Here is a 23828-nt window from a genome sequence, read left to right as displayed (position 1 = left end):
TGGAGATGAATTTCTTGGAAGAATTGTGACAGGTGATGAAACTTGGCTCCATGATTTTTCACCAGAGACGAAGAGGCAATCAATGGAGTGGCATCATGCAAATTCACCCAAGAAAAAAAATTCAAAACCACACCTTCTGCTGGAAAAGTTATGGCTATGGTGTTTTTCGATTCCGAAGGACTCCTGCTTGTGGACATCATGCCAAGTGGAACCACCATAAATTCTGATGCATATGTGATGATACTGAACAAACTTCAAGCTCGACTGAGTCGTGTTCGACCACATCGGCAAAAGCAGGATGTTTTGCTGTTGCACGACAATGCACGGCTACATGTCAGTCAAAAACAATGGAAGCGATCACAAAACTCGGATGGACAGCACTGAAACGCCTGCCTTACAGTCCTGACCTGTCTCCATGTGACTATCATCTCTTTGGGAAACTGAAAGACTCTCTTCACGGAACAAGGTTTGAAGATGATGACTGCCTTGTGCACGCTGCCAAACAGTGGCTCCAACAGGTTGGTCCAGAATTTTACCGTGCTGGTATACAGGCACTGGTTCCAAGATGGCGTAAGGCAATTGAGAGGGATGGAAATTATGTGGAGAAATGAAAATATTGTTCGTAAAGGATGTATCTACACACTGTAAATCTTTCAAACATGTAGAATAAAAGATGGATTAAATATATAGTGTGAATTTCTTTTGGAGTGACCCTCGTACTATCTTCTAAGTTCAACGCCCTCCCTTACAATATGTGCAAGAACCATGAGGTGAGAATGAGAACGCCAGACCAAGACAAACGACCGTGTGCTAACAAGCGTATTGCAAGGATGCAGTCTGTCTTTACTGTCAAACTGCTTATCGAAAATCAAGGTGAAAGTATATCAGTGAATAGATATGTTGAGGTCTGTAAGAATCTTAACAGAAAGTGAAATAGAGTTACAAGGTCTATTGAACGGGATAAAAAAGCTAGTGCTCATAGAGAATTTATTGTGGGCAAGGGGAGGGGGTTGGTTGGGTGAGGGGACGAGCGGTGGGAGATGACTTGTAGCAGAAATCGAATTAGCGCCAAACTTAATATCGAAGTTGGAAAAGACATAGTAAGGGAAATTTGCTACCTTAGAAGCGTAATAAGGTACCACTTATTAATAAAAAAGCACAAAAAACGCAGACTAACAAAGGATAAGAGAGTATTCTTCGCCAAGAGAAATCTACTGATACCAAACACAGGCCTTAATTTGGAAAATAAATTATTGAGAATGTTCATCTGGGGAACGTGGACGAGGACGGAAGAGTTTGAGATGTGGCGTTATAGGAGCGAGATGAAAGTTAAGAGGACTGTTACGATAGCAAATCAGGAGGCGCTAAATGGACAAAGAAAGGAACACGTGGAATATGCTGGTTAGAATAAGGGAAGGGATCATAGAACATGCGGTGTCACATCACAGAATAACGTCCAGGGCTCTAGATGGAGCTGCAGAGGGCAAGAATGCTGATCTCCTTGCTCTGCACATGGTTCCCATTTCATCCATAGCATCACTTACCTTTACAGCTTCCTATAAGACCCCGTGCAAGTATTACTTGTGATATTCCACAAATGTCATTGTTATCCCACCTGTAATGCTCTTCGTAGTTGTCTCATTAACTACCAAACACGCCAAAATGACGAATTGACATTTTGCGTGGAATGAAAGTGATGCAGTTTCCTCACATGTCTCTAATCGTATACTGGGATAAATGGTGTTTCGTTAGAAGCTCTTCTCGTGTCTACAATCCACTGATTTCGCGACGAAATTATATGGAACAGGTGGAAGAAATAATGTCTTCAACAGTGTAAAACAAATGACTGATTTAGACATTAGGAGACACTAATTACAAAGATTCGATATCTCGCCCATTCCAGTGTTTTCTGGCTGCAATTAAAATCTTGAAAGATCTAAAACATTTGCGATCGTTATAATTATACCGAAGTAATACCATATTAATAAGGTCTATTATAGCAAAGTAGAACGAGTTTCAAACCAACTTGTACATCCATGGAAATTTACGAGGGTGAGTCAAATGAAAACCTTAAATATTCTTTTAAATATCATTAGCTGTGCAGAAGTGGTACAAAGTTGCATCGCTTTTCAACATAATCTCCCCCACGCTCAATGCAAGTCCTCCAGCGATAACGAAGTGCATAAATTCTAAATTTCTTTAGAAAAAAATTCTATTGGTAATCTGCGCAACCACTCATGCACCGCGTGGCGTACCTCTTCATCAGAACGGAACTTCTTTCTTCCCATTGCGTCTTTGAGTGGTCCAAACATATGGAAATCATTTGGGGCAAGGTCTGGTGAGTATGGTGGATGAGGAAGAAACTCAAAAGGCAGGTCTGTGATTGTTGCAACTGTTGTACGGGCATTGTGGGGCCTTGCATTGTCATGTTGCAAAAGGACACCTGCTGACAGCAATCCACGTTGCTTTGATTTGATTGCAGACCGCAGATGAATTTTTAGGAGATCTGTGTATGATGCACTGGTGACAGTGCATGTGCAGTGCATGCCTCTAGGCATGTAACGCTCCAAAATGACGCCTTTTTCGTTCCGATGCCAGCATAACCTTCCCTGTTGATGGTTCTGTTCGAAACTTCTTTGGTTTTGGTGATAAGGAATGGTGCCATTCCATGTTCTCTCTCTTCGTTTCCGGTTGGCGGAAGTGAACCCAGGTTTCATCCCCAGTAACGATTCTTGCAAGGAAGCCATAACCTTCTCGCTCAGAGCGCCGAAGAAGTTCTCCACAAGCGTCAAAACGTCGTTCTCTCACTTCAGGAGTCAGCTTCCATGCCATGCATCTTGCAGACGCTTTGTGAAACTGGAGCACATCATACACAGTGTGGTGTGCTGACCCATGACTAATCTGCAAACATGCTGCAATGTCATTCAGTGTCATTCAGCGATTTTCCTTTATTATGGCTTCAACTGCTGCAATGTTCTGTGGAGTCACAACTCGTTGTGCCCGACCTGGACAAGGAGCATCTTGGTTCAAATGGCTCTGAGCACTATGGGACTTAACTTCTGAGGTCATCAGTCCCCTAGAACTTAGAACTACTGAAACCTAACTAACCTAAGGACATCACACGCATCCACGCCCAAGGCAGGATTCGAACCTGCGACCGTAGCGGTCGCGCGGTTCCAGACTGTAGCGCCTAGAACCGCTCGGCTACTCCGGCCGGCGAGGAGCATCTTCCACTGAAGTCACACCATTTGCGAACTTCCTAATCCATTCGTAGACTTGCTGCTGTGACAAACATGCATCACCGTACTGAGCCTTCATTCGTCGATGAATTTCAATAGGTTTCACACCTTCACTACGCAAAAACCGAATAACAGAACGTTGTTCTTCCCTGGTGCAAGTCACATGTGAGGCGGCCATCTTTATATTGATACTGCGACGGTATGTGTGCATCTGCATTGTGCTGCTACCTACAGGCCATTCTGCACGCTGTTTGTAGCACGCTTAACAACTTAGAGGATAACGGCGGGAAATTTCCGTCTGTTATTACAAATTTAAGGTTTTCATTTGCCTCACCCTCGTACTTTAGGATGTTGTAATGCTGTGGCAATACTTCAGATCTTATAATGTAAGACAAAATGACACATTAAGTCGTGTAAAATTCTTCTAGAGGTCAATTACTGATTAATGGAGGGAATGTTATTGTTTCAAAATTTTTAAATGTCATTTATTATTTTCGAGTTTTGTCACTGATAAAACTACTGCTATATTGCTTAGATATTTACTTTCTGTATATCTGAATTGTATTCTTCGAGTGAACGTGTACATTACAGATGCTGGAGAGAGACACCAGTGTGTCCGCTAGAACCAAAATGTTTCTCGCCGTTCCTATCTTCATGTGTCAGAGTGGCCTGTACTGCCTCACAGGACAGGCGATTATTGACGAGGTGAGTGCTTGTTAGTAAGTGGAACACACTAGTGTCGAAATTAAAATCATAAAAATGTCGTTTTATTTAATATTTGATCTACACGGAGGTTACAAAAGGGCTACCTCCTGGTATCGTGCCGGAGCTCCTTTTGCCTGGCGCTGTGTGACAACTCTACGTGGCGGGGTCTCAACAAGTCGTTGGAAGACCCTTGCACAATTATTGAACGATGCTGCCTGTATAGCCTGCCATAATGGCGGAAGTGTTGCTGGTGCCGGATTTTGTGCACGAACTGACCTCCCGATTATGTCCCATGAAGATTAGATGGAATTCATGTCGTGCTATCTCAGTGGCCAGATCATTCGTTCGATTTTTCAGAATGTTCTTCAAACAAATTGCAAACGACTGTCATTCATAAAGTCTCTGAATGGCTGCAAATGGTGTCCAGGTACCCGAAAACAACCATTTCCAGTCAACGATCTGTTCAGTTGGGCTAGAGGACCCAGTCCATTTCATGTAAGCACACCAGTATCAAGACGCAATCAGTACCTCCACTGCGCGATAACAACGGTGAAGTCACTGATGACAGTACCACCATAGCAGAATTATTAAACACGGTTTTCCGAAACTCCTTCACCAAAGAAGACGAAGTAAATATTCCTGAATTCCAATCAAGAAAAACTGCCAAGATGAGAAACATTGAAGCAGCTTAATTCACTTAATAAAGGCAAGGCCTCCGGTCCATATTGTATACCAGTCAGGTTCCCCTCAGAGTATGCTGATAAAATAGCTCCATATTTAGCAATTATATACAACCACTCGCTCACAGGAAGATCCGTACCTAAAGACCGGAAAATTGCTCAAGTCACACCAACACTCAAAAAGGGAAGTAGGAGTAATCCGCTGAATTACAGGCCTATATCACTAACATCGATTTGCAGTAGGGTTTTGGAACATATGCTGTATTCGAACATTATGAAGTACCTTGAAGAAAACGATTTATTGACATATAGTCAGCACGGATTCAGAAAATATCGTTCTTGTGAAACACAACTAGCTCTTTATCCTAATGAAGTAATGAGTTCTACAGACAGGGGATGTCAAATTGATTCCATATTTTTAGATTTCCAGAAGGCTTTCGACACCGTTCCTCTCAAGCGTCTTCCAACCAAACTGTGTACCTACGGAGTATCGCCTCAGTTGTGCGACTGGATTCGTGATTTCCTGTCAGAAAGTTCACAGTTCGTAGTTGTTGTTGTTGTGGTCTTCAGTCCTGAGACTGGTTTGATGCAGCTCTCCATGCTACTCTATCCTGTGCAATCTTCTTCATCTCCCAGTACCTACTGCAACCTACATCCTTCTGAATCTGTTTAGCGTATTCATCTCTTGGTCTCCCTCTACGATTTTTACCCTCCACGCTGCCCTCCAATACTAAATTGGTGATCCCTTGATGCCTCAGAACATGACCTACCAATCTATCCCTTCTTCTAGTTAAGTTGTGCCACAAACTTCTCTTCTCCCCAATCCTATTCAATACCTCTTCATTAGTTATATGATCTACCCATCTAATCTTCAGCATTATTCTGTAGCACCACATTTCGAAAGCTTCTATTCTCTTCTTGTCCAAACTATTTATCGTCCATGTTTCACTTCCGTACATAGCTACACTCCATACAAATACTTTCAGAAACGACTTACTGCCACTTAAATCTATAGTCAACGTTAACAAATTTCTCTTCTTCAGAAACGCTTTCCTTGCCATTGCCACTCTACATTTTATATCCTCTCTACTTCGACCATCATCATTTAGTTTGCTCCCCAAATAGCAAAACTCCTTTACTACTTTGAGTGTCTCATTTCCTAATCTAATTCCCTCAGCATCATCCGACTTAATTCGACTACATTCCATTATCCATATTTTGCTTTTGTTGATGTTCATCTTATACCCTCCTTTCATGACACTGTCCATTCCGTTCAACTGCTCTTCCAAGTCCTTTACTGTCTCTGACAGAATTACTATGTCATCGGCGAACCTTAAAGTTTTTATTTCTTCTCCATGGATTTTAATACCTACTCCGAATTTTCCTTCATTATGGCTTCAACTGCTGCAATGTTCTGTGGAGTCACAACTCGTTGTGCCCGACCTGGACAAGGAGCATCTTGGTTCAAATGGCTCTGAGCACTATGGGACTTAACTTCTGAGGTCATCAGTCCCCTAGAACTTAGAACTACTTAAACCTAACTAACCTAAGGACATCACACACATCCATGCCCGAGGCAGGATTCGAACCTGCGACCGTAGCGGTCACGCGGATCCAGACTGAAGCGCCTAGAGCCGCACGGCCACAACGGCCGGCCCCACCTACATAGGGAGAAATGATCATTACGATAAAATAAGAGAAATCAGGGGTCGCACAGAAAAATTTAAGTGCTCGGTTTTCACGCGTGCCGTTCGAGAGTGGAACGGTAGAGAGACAGCATGAAGGTGGTTCATTGAACACTCTGCCAGGCACTTTATTGTGAATAGCAGAGTAATCATGTAGATGTAGATGTAGCTCACTCCATTATGGACAACTATCACCTTCCACAGTGCCTTGTTGACAACTTGGGTCCATGGCTTCGTTTTGTCTGCGTCCCACTACCACCCTACCATCAGCGCTTATCAGTACTCATCTGACCAGGACACGGTTTTCCAGTCGTCTAGGGTCCAACTGATACGGTCACGAGTCCAGGAGAGGCCTTGCAGGCGAAGTCGTGCTGTTAGCAGAGGCACTTGCGTGGTCGTCTGCTGCCATAGTCGATTAACGCCAAATTTCGTCACACTGTCCTAACGGATGCGACGGCCGTACGTCCCACGTTGGTTTCTGCGGTTATTTCACACAGTGTTTCTTGTCTATTAGCACCGACAACTCTACGCAAACGCCGCTGCTCTCGGTCGTTATGTGAAGGTCGTCGGCCACTGCGTTGTCTGTGGTAAAAAGTGATGCCTGAAATGTGATATTCTCGACACACACTTGACACCTTTGACCTCGGAATATTGAATTCCCTAACTATTTTCGAAATGGAATGTTCCATACGTCTAGCTCCAATAGCCACGCCGCTTTCAAAGTCTGTGAACTCCTGTCATGCGGTCGTAATCAACCCCGAAACCTTTTCACATGAATCACCTGAGTACAAAAGATAGTTCCGCCAATGCCCTGCCCTTTTATACCTTGTATATGCGATACGACAGTCGTCTGCATACATGCATATCGCTATTCATATCTTTCTGTAACCTCAGTGTACATATATTTGCTAACGAAATTCATCACAGAAAAACCATCACGAGAAGGATAGTGATCTCCACACCTACTACACTAGCGGGGAAACGGTATTACTAAAGCGTTAAGTGGCTCAAAAAGGAGTTCAATATGCAGCAACAAAAATTTTTGATCATTTGCGAATAAAATAAAGCGTTTGACATGTAGCAAAGCAAGTTTCAAATTTGACATAAAATCATTTATTGTGAATAGCCCCTACTATTCAATGGACGAAATTGCACTTAAAACTGGTATTCTCTAAAAGAACTATTTTTTATGTGTATTTGTTTGAGTCTGCGTCAAACATAGTATATTTATTAAATTTAACATGATTAGTATTCTGACTCGTTCCACATCATTTCCTTAAAGTAATCGTTGAAATGATTGTATGTAACAAGTAAATAAGTAACTAACAATCTAAGTAAATAAAAAGTATTGTAGTGCATTTGGAACAGGCACCATCAAGAATTTTACATTAACACATACGTCCACAGTCTACGAGCCACCTTAAAATATCTAGTGGAGAGTACTACTGTTGCTACCGTTATGATGATTCCTTGAAATGCATGTCCGTTTCCCAAATTTGACAGTGAAACACCAATGCTCTCCTTTAGTGTCTCTCTGGGGAGTTGGTGGAACATCTCCATGATACTCTCACGCTTATCAGACGAATGTGTCGTTCTTCTCTGAATTACTCCATCATACCTGAGAAGACGAACGAGAAACGTCCTTGTAATCTGCAATTTTGGTTATTCTAGAATTGAGAACAACTGTGTAAGGTGAAATGACAAGTTTAATGTCATAATTTTTCTCACAAAATTACACGCTTTTACACAGTTTTCAACTCAACGACATTAAAACAGCACAATGGATAACACATCTTGCCTACATCAAAAAGTGAAATAATTTTATACACAACAATATCAAATATTAACTCTCTGAAACAACATTAGTCCTAAACACAATATTATGAAAGTTTAATTGGAAGTTTCTTTACAAAATTGCTCCTACACATACATTATGATGTTGGTCAGTACTACGAAAATAGTCCGATTCAGGTTCAAAGTTCGGAACTATTTAGGATGACAATGAACTCTACGGTGAATGTTAGTTAAGTGACAAATTTCAGTGCAAAGTTAGCCAAGGTCGCTCGAGTTTACAGTGTACGCAAGCTGGTGAACCAACAAAGTTTACCCCTCTGCTGCGGTATTTACCTTAAACTGTGACGTGCTGCCAACTGCAAGGCCGCTCTCTCCCACTGAAATTCCTACAAAACTAATCTGGCCTTTGCTGAAATTTCCTGCAGAAACTTCCCTATGTTTCTCGATATGCGAGAAAACATGTATTCAGCCCTAGTCTTCTTATGTGGCGATATACATGCGCATGGTTGCAGCAGCGTGCATAATATAGTGCCATCTCAGTTCTCGCAAGAACAATTAACTAATCTGGCTGGTTCGTTTCTCCACAGTTGGAGCTAAACGTTGCTGCAGCTAATTTCTAGCTGAAGTGCAGCCACTGTGAACGCAGTGTCCACACAAATTTCTGCTCTGCGTCATACAGTGCGTTAAGTGCTCCGTTCTGCACTTGATGCCAGTTTAGAGGAGAGTCCTCGAAAATTTCTCTCTTGTCCTACTCATGGCAGAACTGCCTCCCCCACTTGGGTTCATTCGTTTTTCATGTCACGGCCCTTTTCGACCAACAGGAGCATTCCTTTTATTTTGTAGAAACTCTCTCTACCAATCGCAATGTCCCTTCTATCAAACTGCATAGAAACTTCAGTATTTTTCTCCTTCCTAGTGCGTTTCCGCCAATCACACGTTTCGTGCCCATTCTAGATGCCTAAAGTACATAGACCTTTCTGTGTGTCGCATTCGCTGGACGAAATGCGTCACTGGCTCTTGTTTGTATCCTGTTGGAATTCCGAAATGCAGCTTTCTGAAGCTTTTTTTCTGTCCCTTGTGCAGATGTGCCGCTACACGTGGTACTCTAGCCTGGATCACCTAGTCCAGGGTCGCTGACCTTCCTCCTTCCACCCCTTTAAGTGGTTTCCGTAGTATCCCTCACAGCCCACCTTCGCTACGCCATTGTATGGCTGGCTTTTCAAAACTAAAAGTTTCTCACGTTGCCTGTTCCACCTTCCGCTCAAAGACATGCACTATATAGGAATGGTGTATTAATTACCGTCAGTTGGCTGTCACCCCTTTTTGCACTCCATACTGATAGGCAAATGTTCTCATAACCGCCGAATTACGTTAGGTATCTTCACCTTCTCATTGTGACGTATAACGGTCTCATGTTTGGTGCGAATCTGACCATTTTTTCTGCCAACTTACATCCTGTTACATTCTGCACATTCTTACGGAAACACCCTACGCAGTACCACAGTAAGAACACTGAACAGCAACAACCCTAACACAGTCTGTGGGCCATTCTGCCTCTGACAGAGGGTTACAACTAGACATTTATGTACCCACCGACACTTTGAACGTGTGAGATTGACTACTGTCAGTGTCCTACGGGTACTTAGCATTGTTAATCTGAAAGTGTAATATGTGAGTTGAAGTTGGAAGGTGAGAGACCCGAACTGTAGGGTGGAAATAGAAGAACGGTCCAATGAAGTTTACCGGCTGGAGTGACCGTGCGGTTCTAGCCACAACAGTCTGGAGCCGAGCGACAGCTCCGGTCGCAGGTTCGAATCCTGCCTCGGGCATGGATGTGTGTGATGTCCTTACGTTAGTTAGGTTTAATTAGTTCTAAGTTCTAGGTGACTGATGACCTCAGAAGTTAAGTTGCATAGTGCTCAGAGCCATTTGAACCATTTGAATCCAATGAAGTTTTGTGAGTTCCTCTCGGTGTGTAGACTTGGGCAAGGCCTTGCGTTGTGAAGAAGGAAAAGTTCGTTTACAATTTTGTGGTGACAAACACGCTGAAGTCGTACCCTCAATTTCCTGAGGGTAGCACAATACACCTCAGATCTGGTCTTTGCACAGTGAGGGAGGACATCAATCAACATAACGCCTTCAGAGTGCCAGAAGATGGTCGCCATAGCTTTGTCGGCCGTGTGTGCGCCTTTGAACTTTTTCTTTGCAGGAGAGGCCGTGTTGCAACACTCCATGGATTGCCGGTTTGTTCCTGCTTCAAAGTGACGAACCCATGTTTCATCACCTGTGATGATGTTTGACGAAAAATTGTCACGATCAACCTCTTAACGTGCAAGCAGTTCCATACAGGTGGTCCTAAGTTGCTCTTTATGATCTTCTGTTAGACGGGGACAAACACAGCGGGCACACACCTTATGAGTACCCAACTGTCAGCACTACCAACAGAGATGTCCAGATGAGCAGCGAGTAGCACGATTATTATTCTTCGATCAACTGGAATGAGAGTGTACGCACGATCCAACATTGCAGGAGTCACAGCTGCGGGCGGCCGGCCGGCTCGCAGAAGATCGCTACCTGCATGGAACGATGACAGATGACTCATTGCCAGGTCTCCGTAAACATTCTGCCGGCGCATAGGAGTATCTGCGCAGCTTTGGCTTTACACAAAGCTGCGCGGGGTAGCCGCAAGCTCTAGGGTGCCTTGCCACGGTTCACACGGCTCACCCCATCGGAGGTTCGAGCCCTCCCTCGGGCATGGGTGTGTGTGTTGTCCTTAACGTTAGTTTAAATTAGATTAAGTAGTATGTAAGCAGTTTGGTGCCTTATGAACTTACCACCACCACCACCTTTTCCTCCAAATAAAACTCAATAAGAGTTCTCTGCTTTTAATGCAATTCCGTTACAGACGACGTTTTCAAGGCTCCGTATAGCGCCGCAACTTATCAGAACTTTATGAAACTATAGGAGATGAAGTGGGAATATTTCACAATGTCCCACAAAAAATTCCGCGTGTTTTAACCGAAATCGAACGAGACAAATAAATGTGTGCTACTTCTTATAGAACAGCCCTCGTTTATTCCTGGAATCTGCGTTCTCGAAAACTGTACTGTGTGTTCTCGAAAACTGTACTGTAAATTCCTTCTTTCTTTTTCATGGCCTTTATCCCGCGTCTTCAGGGGTTCGGCATGTTAATTTTAGGATATGGTGATGTTAGTGACAGAGGGTGGCCAGATTGTCCTCTTTTCACTACCTCTTACCCTCGGCACGGAATTTGTGCACCCCCATCTGTCTGTGTTTATTGTTATCCCATGTGAAAGTGTGGGAACGTTTGTAACAGATGCGGGAAGTGGGTATCAGCCTATTATACACCTACTCTCATGCGGGAAGCCGCCATGAAACCACACGCAGGCTGATCGGCATGTTGGCCGTCGTCGTTAATGAAGCGGGCGGATTCGATAAGGGGACGGCGCGGCTCTACGAATCGGCAATAATGCTCGTAGCTAAGCGGATGGGGCAAACTGTAGATTCCTTCATTAGTTACGTTTAGTTTCGTGAGGAAGCAGCTGTGCCCAGCTACTGTATTATTTCAAGTGATGGAGGATACAGCAAACAGTCGCCAATAATATTTATTTCATATCCAGATTTTGGTCACTATATAGTCATCTTCAGTGCAGTAAATGTAAGTTAAGACATTAAAATCACTTGCACTTACTAGCAATTGGACAGTTCATGTCAAAGGTTGGGAGTACGTGCTTATGTAAGTGGTTTTAATGTTTTAACTTACATTTACTGCGCTGAAGATGGCTACACAGTGAGTGAAATCTGAAAATGAAATAAATATTATTTACGAGAGACTGCCATACCCTTTTGTACTTGTTCTTTACCATAACATAATAATGTTTTACAATCACGACGCTGTAAAAAATTAATCAGCAGTTCTATATGCGGGCTGACTGGGTCGCAAAGGTAACGGTTAGCCAAAAAGCAACGAATGACTTTATTGCTAATATGACGCGTTTCGGAATGTAACCATCATCTGATATCTACAAAAGATCAAATGCAAATATTTTATGAAACGCAGTAATGGATAGCTACATAACTCCACTGGATTGAAATGACTTGGTACAAACTGCACTACACCTATCCGGGAGCGATTACTGCACGCTGCACATAAATCTCGCGTTTCAAGTTTTCTAGGAGACAAACATTCTGCAGACTACGGACCGAGAAGATATTTTTATCGTCAGGTGTCGTTGCAAACTATCTAGTGGCGCCAAGGCATATCAACTAATGTACATTTATTATACCATATGTCTGATGGCTAAGACCCAACATATTACAGTAGACAGAAAAGAAAAATTTTCTTTCTACAAATGGCAATGACAAAATTACAGTAACAGAAGATTACACAAAGTATTCGATTCGGAATATTATGTGGCACCAAACATCGTCAAAACTACAAAGACGACAATTGTGCAACATGACGAGGGACATAAAATCAAAATATAAAACAGCAGTACGAACACATGCCTCAAAGCTAAATACTGGTAGTAAACCAGGGGACGGGGAATACGATATTTTCGTTGACACTAGGACAGAACGTCTGTAAAAATGAATTTTGATCTGATGCTTCTTTTCATACCCCACAGTTTTTGTGGTTTTAGATTTTGACGATTTGTGGCCCCACATAGTATTCCCGTATTTAAAACTAATATCTCGCGTAACCTTTATAATTTTGTCATTACCATATGTATAAAGAAAATGTTTTTTTTATGTCTATTACACTACCGGCCATTAAAATTGCTACGCCATGAAAATGACGTGCTACAGACGTGAAATTTAACCGACAGGAAGAAGATGCTGTGATATGCAAATGATTAGCTTTTCAGAGCATTCACACAAGGCTGGCGCCGGTGGCGACATCTACAACGTGCTGACATGAGGAAAGTGTCCAACCGATTTCTCATACACAAACAGCACTTGACCGGCGTTGCCTGGTGAAACGTTGTTGTGATGCCTCATGTAAGGAGGAGAAATGCGCACCATCACGTTTCCGATCAGGTCGGATTGTAGCCTATCGCGATTGCGGTTTATCGTATCGTTACATTACTGCTCGCGTTTGTCAAGATCCATGACTGTTAGCAGAATATGTAATCTGTGGGTTCAGGAGAGTAATACGGAACGCCGTGCTGGATCTCAACGGCCTCGTATCACTTGCAGTCGAGATGACAGACATCTTATCTACGTGGCTGTAACGGATCGTGCAGCCACGTCTCGATCCCTAAGTCAACAGATGGGGACGTTTGCAAGACAACAACCATCTGCACGGACAGTTCGATGACGTTTGCAGGAGCATGGACTATGAGCTCGGAGACCATGGCTGCGGTTACCCTTAACGCTGCATCACAAACAGGAGCGTCTGCGATGTTGTACTCAACGGCGAACCTGGGTGCACGAATGGCAAAACGTCATTTTTTCGGGTGAATACAAGTTCTGTTTACAGCATCATGATGATCGCATCCGTGTTTGGCGACATCGCGGTGAACGCACATTGGAAGCGTGTATTCGTCATCGCCATACTGGCGTATCACCCGGCGTGATGGTATGGGGTGTCATTGGTTACACGTCTCGATCACCTCTTGTTGGCATTGACGGCACTTGGAACAGTGGACGTAACATTTCAGATGTGTTACAACCCGTGGCTCTACCCTTCATTTGATCCCTATGAAACCCTACATTTCAGCAGGATAATGCACGACCGCATGTTGCAGGTTCTGTACGGGCCCTTCTGGATAGAGAAAATGTTCGACTGCTGCCCTGGCCAGCACATTCTCCAGATCTCTCACCAATTGAAAGCGTCTGATCAATGGTGGCCGAGCAACTGGCTCGTCTCAATACGTCAGTCACTACTCTTGATGAACTGTGGTATCGTGTTGAAGCTGCGTGGGCAGCTGTACCTGTACACGCCATCCAAGCTCTGTTTGACTCAATGTCGAGACGTATCAAGGCCGTTATTACGGCCAGAGTTGGTTGTTCTGGCTACTGATTTCTCAGGATCTATGCACCCAAATTGCTTGAAAATGTAATCATATGTCAGTTCTGGTATAATATATTTGTCCAATGAATAAGCGTTTATCATCTGCATTTCTTCTTGGTGCAGCAATTTTAATGACCAGTAGTGTATAATAAGCTTGTTCACAGCCATCAGAAACATGTTATAATAAATGTGCCTTTACCCCACTATACTTTTTGTAATGCCAACTACCGGCAAAAATATTTTCTTGGTCCGCTCTCTGCAGAATTGTCTAAAAATGTTTATATTCCCTACAACTTGAAACGCCATAGCTACGTGGAGCAACTGCTCCTGAGAAGTTGTAGTACAGTTTGTGGCAAATTATTTCAATCAAATGGTGTCATGAAGCTATCAATTACTGCGTTTTATAATATTAGGTCTATAACTTTGATTCCGAATTTTGCAATAGACGGCAGTAGCGGCAAGTGGGGTAGGGGTGGCTGGTCATAGGTGTAATACAATAAGCTTAGGCATCTGTAAATATAATTCCATAAAAATATTAGAAGATTTGTGACTGCATCATAAGGTTATTTTCGATTAAGTACGTCAACTTACGTACCCATTTCCCACAATACGCGGGAAGTTTAAATTTTCTGCTTTAGCTAAAGAAATCTGCGGGTGTGGGTCTTAAAATGCTGGATAAGACCAATGGTTAGCGAACTACTAGTGGAAGAACGTGCAGAAAATGTTTTCCACGCCTTAAGAACGGTGGTTTTGATGTCGAAAATCGGCATGGCGGTGGCAGACAGAACGCTTTCGTATCTACTGAAACAGACGAAGACAGTCACAGGACATCATTATCGAAAGCAATTGATGCGTTCGAACCCAGCACTGAAACACAAACGGTCACAATACAGCGATAGACACGTAAAGGTAATTTTGCAGCAGGTCAGTGCTCGACCCCATGTCGCAAAACACGTCAAAATATACATGGAAACGCTGAAATGAGAAGACCTATCCCTCCCGCCGTATTCTCCATACGTTGCTCTCTCTGACTACCACCTTTTTCGACCAGTGGCAATCAGTCTGGCTGACCAGCACTTCCGATCATATGAACAAGTGCAAAATTGAATCGATTGATGCAATCGTAAAAAAGACTCCCATTTCTTCCTCCACCGGATTCGTATGCTATCCGAAAGATGGGAGAATGTAGTGGCCAACGATGGGCAATACTATGAATCATAATTTTTTTGAAGGTTTTGACAACACAGCCCCGAACTTCGAGAAAAAACGCCGGAAGAAAAGTTGTAGACCTAGTATATTCTTATATTTGATGTTTATTAGGTATTTGATGATGGATAAATTCTTAAACGCGTCCTCCCTTGCCCGACGTTTCACTTTTACCTTTGCTAACCCAGTCGGCCTCGATTGAGAACTACTGATAGTTATTATTATGGTCGCGTACCTCTGCCTGACTTTGTCTCATTTATAGTACTATAAAAATTGTTTTGGTTCAGCAGCAACGTACTGACTCTGGTATAGATGTGTCTGCCTGCGATGTTACAGAGCGAACGGCTCGTCAACTCTGCCTTCAGCTGCGGTTGGCCCGACGCCGATGAACGCTTCAAGAGGTCTCTCCGAGTCTTCATGGTGCGCGCCGCGCAGCCCCTCCGCATCAGAGTGGGCAAGCTCATCTCCCTCTCCAGGGCCACCTTCCAAGAGGTGAGCACACGTCCAGGCACTAAAATCTATCACTAACAAACACTGAGGTGACGGAAGTCTTGGACTACCTCCTAACATCGTGTCAGATTCCTTTTTCCCAGCATGGCATGGACTCAACAAGCCTTTGGAGCTCCTCTGCAGAAGTGTTGAGCCTTGCTGCCTCTATAGCTTCCATAATGCCGAAAGTGTTGCTAGTGCAGGGTTTTGTGTTCGAAATGATCTCTTGATTGCGTCTCATAAATGTTCGGTGGGACTCATCTCGGGCGATCTGCGTCGCCAAATCATTCGATCGAATTGTCCAGAATGTTCTTCAAACCAATAGCAAACAACTGTGGCCCGTTGACATGGCGCGTTATCATCCATAAATACGAAATCGTTGTCTGTGAACATGAAATCCATGAATGGCTGCAAATGGCCTCCAGATAGCCGAAAATAACCAGTTCCAGTCAATAATGGGTTCAATTTTACCAGAGGATCCAGTCCATTCCATGTAAACACAGCCAATGTCATTACGGAGCAACCATCACCATACACAGTTCCTTTTGACGACTTGGGTCCATGGCGTCCTGGGCGACTGCGCTACGCTCGAACCACACCATCAACACTCACCTACTGACATCAGACTCATGCGATCAGGCCACGCCCCGCGGGATTAGCTCAGCGGTCTAAGGCGCTGCTGCACTCATGGACTGTGAGGCTGGTCCCGGCGGAGGTTCGAGTCGTCCCTCGGGCGTGGGTGTGTGTGTGTTTGTCCTTAGGATAATTTAGGTTAAGTAGTGTGTAAGCTTAGGGACTAACGACCTTAGCAGTTAAGTCCCGTAAGATTCCACACACATTTGAACATTTTTGATCAGGCCACGGTTTTATAGTCATCTACTGTCCAACCGATATGGTCACGATCGCAGGAGAGGCGCTGCAGGCGATGTCGTGCTGTTAGCACAGGGACTCGCGTGATCGCCTGCTGGCTAGCCCATTAACGTCTAATTTCGCCACACTGTCCTAATGGATACGTTCATCATACGTCCCATATTGATTTCTACGGTTATTTCATGCAATGTAGATTGTCTGTTAACACTGACATCTCTACGCAAACTTAAGTGAAGTCGTAGGCCAGTGCGTTGTCCATGGTGAGAGGTAATGCCCGAAATTTGGTATTTTCGGCACACTGCTGATACTAATGATCTCTGAATAACCAATTCCCTAACGGTTTCCGAAATGTACTGTCCAATACGTTTATCTCTAACTTTCATGAGGATTTCAAAGTCTGTTAACTCCATTCGTGCGACCACAATCAAACTGGAAACCTTTTCACATGAACCAGCTGAGTAAAACTTACATCTCCGCCAGTGTATTGCTCTTTTTACCTATTGCAAAAAAAATGGTTCAAATGGCTCTGAGCACTATGCGACTTAACTTCTGAGATCATAAGTCGCCTAGAACGTAGAACTAATTAAACCTAACTAACCTAAGAACAGCACACACATCCATGCCCGAGGCAGGATTCGAACCTGCGACCGTAGCGGTCGGTCGGCTCCAGACTGTAGCGCCTAGAACCGCACGGCCACTCCGGCCGGCTTACCTACTGCACACGATGCTACCGTCATCTGTACATGATGATTTCGCTAAGTCTCCTTAATGTGTAGTACCAAAATATTGCCTGGAAAAAACAATCGCGATATATTTAATCAATGAGTGAGGAAACTCTGCTATACTTTGAGACTCTCCATTTTGCCATGAACGTGACAGTACGTTTACTGCTTCTGCATTTTGCTATCTTTTACTCTGATATGACCGGCACTATCCTATGTTGAACAATGTTTCTGGGAGACCGCAAACATCCACAAAGAATATCGGTAGTCCATTATAGTGCGAACAGATGTATCACTTTGTCAACGTCGTAGAGCTCGTCAGCCCATTACGTAACTAGTGTTGGTAGTTTTCCGTTGCTTTATTCGGATTTACTAAAAACTGAGAGATACTTATTTTCCACTAGGCTTCTCACTACGATGAAGTGGTCCACCTCGAATTCATCTCCTGTGCAAATCTCTTCACTGCATAAACATAAAGACCTAAAATATTTGGTCTATACATTTCACCGTGGTCTAGTGATAACATCAGTAGTACACAAAACGTCCTGGGTCCCCAGTTTGAGTTAAACCACTGCATAAATCTATATACATCTCCTCCTAATCCACTGAACAGATTTCAAACAAACTTCGTACACATATGCCTTACTGTGAGGGGAAAATCGCTGTGGGAGCAAAAACTACCCACCTAACAAAGAAGTGGGGGTGGGGTTGAAAAATTAGCGTAGCTAGTGTCGCTTGAATTTCAGATTTTATCCCTGAAATGTTAATGAATGAGGGCACTTAGACTTGTAACGAACTTTACACATAATTTCAAATCTTCACAAATTTTTTTCTCACTGACAGCTTCTACAAAATGATAAAAGAAAAATGTTTATCGCTTAATACTTTCCCGCTGTTCTTTCAGTAAAAGTATCGTATGAGGCATAACGTTGTAATTCATTACTTCTTTACTTATGACTGACACTATGCACATATACCACTGAATGTAAATGGAAAATTATGTCATTGTACGACACATACTTCAGGAGGTATAAAGTAATAAACAATAAGATGTCTGAAAACTGCCGCATCATACATGACGTTTAAATGTGCATTTTGCATAACTTAAGATTTCTCTCACACAAAATGACTAAACACATCCGTGATCATCCGTGCAGCACTTCCTTGACCCTTGCCCATCTGTTCTGTTAATGTAACCTGTAAAGGGCCCTCCCATACAGAGGAGCGATACTTAAGAATTTCTCGAAGTCAAAGTTGCGCTGCTGCTACGGTCGCAGGTTTGAATCCTGCCTCGGCCATGGATGTGGGTTAAGTAGTTCTAAGTCTAGGGGACTGATGACCTCAGATGTTAAGTCCCATAGCGCTTAGAGCCATTTCAACATTTTGAAACGTCTGTTCTATTCTTTAGGTTTCATTTTCAGTAAACTTCGACATCTACATACATACTCCGCAATCCACCATACGGTGCGTGGCGGAGCGTACTTCGTACCACAACTAGCATCTTCTCTCCCTGTTCCACTCCCAAAGAGAACGAGGGAAAAATGACTGCCTATATGCCTCTGTACGAGCCCTAATCTCTCTTATCTTATCTTTGTGGTAAGTCGGCGGCAGTAAAATTGAGCTGCAGCAGCCTCAAATGCTGGTTCTCTAAATTTCCTCAGTAGCGATTCACGACAAGAACGCCACCTTTCCTCCAGAGACACCCACCCGAGTTCCTGAAGCATTTTCGCAACACTCGCGTGATTATCACACCTACCACTAACAAATCTAGCAGCCCGCCTCTGAATTTCTTCTATGTCCTCCCTCAATCCGAACTGATAGGGATCCCAAACGCTAGAGCAGTACTCAAGAATAGGTCGTATTAGTGTTTTATAAGTGGTCTTCCCAAAATTCTACCAATGAACCGAAGACGACTATCCGCCTTCCCCACAACTGCCATTACATGCTTGTCGCACTTCATATCGCTCTGCAATGTTACACCCAAATATTTAATCGACGTGACTGTGTCATGCGTTACACTACTAATGGAGTATTGAAACATTACGGGATTCTTTTTCCTATTCATCTGCATTAATTTACATTTATCTATATTTAGAGTTAGCTGCCATTCATTACACCAATCACAAATCCTGTCCTAGTCATCCTGTATCCTCCTACAGTCACTCAACGACGACACCTTCCGGTACACCACAGCATCATCAGCAAACAGCCGCACATTGCTATCCACCCTATCCAAAAGATTATTTATGTAGATAGAAAACAACAGCGGACCTACCACACTTCCCTGGGACACTCCAGATGATACCCTCACCTCCGATGAACACTCACCATCGAGGACAATGTAATGGGTTCTATTACTTAAGAAGTCTTCGAGCTACTCACATACTTGGGAACCAATCCCATATGCTCGTACCTTAGTTAGGAGTCTGCAGTGGGGCACCGAGTCAAACGCCTTCCGGAAGTCAAGGAATATGGCATCCGTCTGATATCCTTCATCCATGGTTCGCAAGATATCATGTGAGAAAAGGGCGAGTTGCGTTTCGCAGGAGCGATGCTTTCTAAAGCCGTGCTGATGCAAAATTGGTAATTGTGAGTGATACACCAAACAGTGTAATGAGGAATGCCAATAGTGAAAATAAAACTTGGTCGAATCGTCAGACGTGAGCGTAAAGAGTAACAGTTGGTTTGACTTGTCGCAGATATCCATCCTTCACTTAAATTTTTATTGAATTTACAATGATGCATTCTTTTATCTATCTCCCTACAGCTCTTGAAGGGATCGTACCAGCTATTCAACGTGGTGTACCAGTTCCACACCAACTAGATCGCAATACCCTGGCGTCATATGCCATGGCTACGTCCGGCGCTGCGGCTTACGACAACGACCTCGTGAGGAATGGTCTCAGCTTTCTCACAAGGATCTCGGATCTGAATGTGTTGGATATAGACAACAAAACATTTGTCTTGAATACACTTAATACTTTCTATCAGTAATAAATTTAAGTTCAAATTATGAAGCATGCACATATTTAAGCAATTTTATAAGAGTCCACTCTCTCTAATTCATATATCAAATGCTTACATGTTGTTTTGTATTGTAAACTTAACACAGATTAGTGCTGCACAGTGTGCAATAACATACATATGATTATCACCAGGCTTGCCTACAAGAATTATTTGTATTCAATCCACATTACCTTTTTTCGTTCGAAATATGAACATCTTTGTGAATACAATCTAAAGCACGGCGGGGAAACGACACTAAAATTTTCATTAAGTAATCTTAGAAACATTTGTAATTATATTCGTATTCACGTCCGCAAAAGATATAACTTTGATAACGGCGTTGGTGATGCGTCAGTGCTTCACTGACTGGCCTAGTATCCCTTGTCTCTGTGGACAAAGTCCGTTTTATGCTCACTACAACTGTGGTGTTACGTGACTTTTAGGGGGTTGTCTATGTATTGGTTTTCACTGTACCAACTCCTTCATTCCCTTAGCACCTCCATTTCATTTCCACTCTGTCCCGCAGCTTGTTATATTACAGCTGAACTAAGGTCTTGTTGTAAATCAACTTGCAGTTATGGAATCTCACGAAAATAAGATAAAGATTGAGTAACACGGTCGCCACTATACTTTACTACATAGGTAAGGGAGTGGTAATGTTCTCCACGAGGCACTGCAGAATTCATTGACTTTTAATTTAAATAAATTTATTACTAAATTCTGACAAAGATATTTTCGAAATAACAAAACATGCAAATAAATAGCAGGACACCGTCAACACATCTAATCGCAGATAGTCATTCATGTGTGCTGCAGTACTGCCATGAAATTTTTATTCGTCCACTCTCATGGAGCCCGTCCTTCCTCTACCAGTTCGCAGGCATGAGTAATGTCCTGCCTTAGCAGATTGGCGTCCGCGTCGCCCTCAGGTGCAAGATTTTTAATTGAGACAGTGTGCTTTCGGCTGATTCCCTCCACAAGTCAGGCAACCTTCCCTTTTCCCAAATACTGACTTCTTACGTAATATTCTTAAAATAAACATCTTACATTAATATCAGCCTTTTTATTTTTGAAACTTCTTGTTGCTTCATATCGCTCACTGTGTTAATAATTCGTAACTTAGGATTCGCAGTTTCGCATCACGGTCGCTCCCCACAATTTCTCCATTCAAATCGCCTTCCTATCGAGAACGGCGGGGAAGGGGTCGGGGCAATAGTACCGCCCGTCGTTATGTGACCGCTCCTCCCAGAAAATAAACACCTCATCGTTGCTGGAATTCGTCTGCCGAGCGCTGCCTCGTTCTCCAGCCGGGCAGATGCCCTCGCCCCCCCTCCCCCCTCCCCACCCCCAATCTACGCCAGGTGCCATCATGGTGTGTTTGGCCTTCGAAAAAAATGTTCGATATTGCAGCTCTCTTGCCATATCGTTACAAAGTGGATGACAAATTCACACACCATTGCGGCCTTCTACTACGCCTATCACATTTCTTGGCTGGCCTAGTGGACTTTCCTAGCCTTCAAGCAGTACTACAATGTCGTGGACATGTTGTAAACTGTTTATAGTTGGGCTCAGCCGACGAAAACTAGCAACTACAGCAAATGATTTGTCTTATTGTGCAGAGAGGAGCTAATTATTAAAATTTCTCTCGAATAAATTACATTTATACATTGTTTTTACCTGGAAAATTAACAGTAATTTATGTTTGGTTTATGTCAACACTCTACCAAAGTCTTTCAATTCTCGTTAGTTTCAATACAAAAACTGGTCGCAAATATATGTGAAGAGAAGTTCCTACAGCTTTAATGGTTAGAATTCGTCCTTCTGAATGAAAACTTATATTACAATGCAATACACATCGGCACTAACACACACACACAATTACGTTAAAATGGTGATAATTTGACGTATGTGCTATCAAATACATGTAAAGATGTTTTTGGATCTCTGTTCTATCTTGATATTGTCTTTTATGAACATGTTTGTGTGTACACTTTACAGTGCATGACTTCAACGTTCTCTTCTACACTAACCAACTGCAACCAAACTTTTTTTTTAATCGACTTTAGCAGGACTATTATTTCTGTAGTCCAACGTGATTCGTGTTGCTAGTCTCGTTCTACTCATCGAAATTACTGTCATACAATATAGTTTCTACTTTATTCTTGTGCACTTAATCGAACACCATATACATAAATTAAAAACTTTCGGTGTTAGCACTGCCTCATACTTTCTACGTAGACAACAAAAATATGAACACACATCGACACAAGCAAGCCAGAGAAAAGCCATTAATGTAGAACAATATTAATAATACTAATATACCATCATGTGCATTTTATATGAGTACATAAGAATAAACCATTAACGCAGAACAATGTTAATAATGTTCACATACTATCATGTGCAATTTATGTGAGTATACGTTGTTCACTAATTATGGTCTGTATTTAATTCCTTAACGCCGCTTCAGAATTTCTATTATGTTTATATACAGAAAAGGCAAATCTCGTCGCTTCAGTTTTTATTATCTTCCTACTGCCGATTCAGTTCGGTAATTAACATCTGACTGTGCTCATTTAAATCCGATTAATTGTTGGGTTCGACTTCCCATCTTAGACAAAACTTTACGCCAAGGCGTTTCAAGTTGAAATATGTGCACACTTTGTTGTTTGTGAATGAAACCATATTCAAGAGCTTTCATGATACGAAGATGCTCTCGGCGTGGCCATTGGTGCTCCCTGTGTTCTTATATGGCTGTGAAAGTTCTTGAAAAGATCCGAATTTTTGTCTATGAGGTGTTATGTGAACCATGGCCGAAAGAAGAACCAGTGCTTCCATTATAGAAGACATTAGCATCACACGAAGTTTATCTTCCCCTACCAGTGGAAGATACTTCCAATTCCTTCTGCACATTTTGAAAAGAAAAGGGGATAATTTAGAAAAGACCATATTGCAAGGTTAAACCGATGGCAGAAGACCGCGAGGAAGAGCAGAAATTAGATGGCTGGATAAAGCGAGGGAGGTTACAGGCCTACCTCTTTGTACTGTCTTAAAAAGAGCTAGAGATCGTTGTGGATGGAGACATCTTGTCGAAAATTCAATTACTTGATAAATTAATCAAGAAATGAGTTCACAACACTTGGTAATGAGTAAACAGACTAATAATGATCTTTATTTGCTGAGTAGGAGTCCTGGGTCCCAGTCCAAATTATTTTTGAAATGTTAGTTATTATAAGAAATATGATTTTACATGCATTGAAGACTAACGAGTATCGTGATAATTGCGTTTTGTGGTATTAATTTGTATCTGGATTGATTACCACATAGAGCGGTTTTCTGTTGCAGTAACCATTTTGTTATAGTCAAAACACTGCAACAAAAAGAGACTAGAGTTC

General features: G+C 42.7%; 1 protein-coding gene across 1 annotated transcript in view; it reads left to right on the top strand.

The window, feature by feature from the left end:
- Positions 1 to 20341, top strand: part of LOC124620373 (odorant receptor 43a-like) — a 35688-nt gene extending 15347 nt beyond the window's left edge. Inside the window, exons 3-5 of the mRNA XM_047147044.1 lie at positions 3831 to 3944; positions 15683 to 15838; positions 20195 to 20341. Coding sequence (XP_047003000.1) covers positions 3831 to 3944; positions 15683 to 15838; positions 20195 to 20251 — 327 coding nt within the window. The 3' untranslated portion in view covers positions 20252 to 20341. The remainder of the gene's footprint in view (positions 1 to 3830; positions 3945 to 15682; positions 15839 to 20194) is intronic.
- Positions 20342 to 23828: the final 3487 nt, after the last annotated feature.

This window comes from Schistocerca americana, chromosome 6 (assembly GCF_021461395.2).
Source record: "Schistocerca americana isolate TAMUIC-IGC-003095 chromosome 6, iqSchAmer2.1, whole genome shotgun sequence".
Taxonomy (NCBI): Eukaryota; Metazoa; Arthropoda; class Insecta; order Orthoptera; family Acrididae; genus Schistocerca; species Schistocerca americana.
The sequence above is the reverse complement of the archived record's forward strand: the minus strand, read 5'-3'. Positions and strand labels throughout refer to the sequence as shown.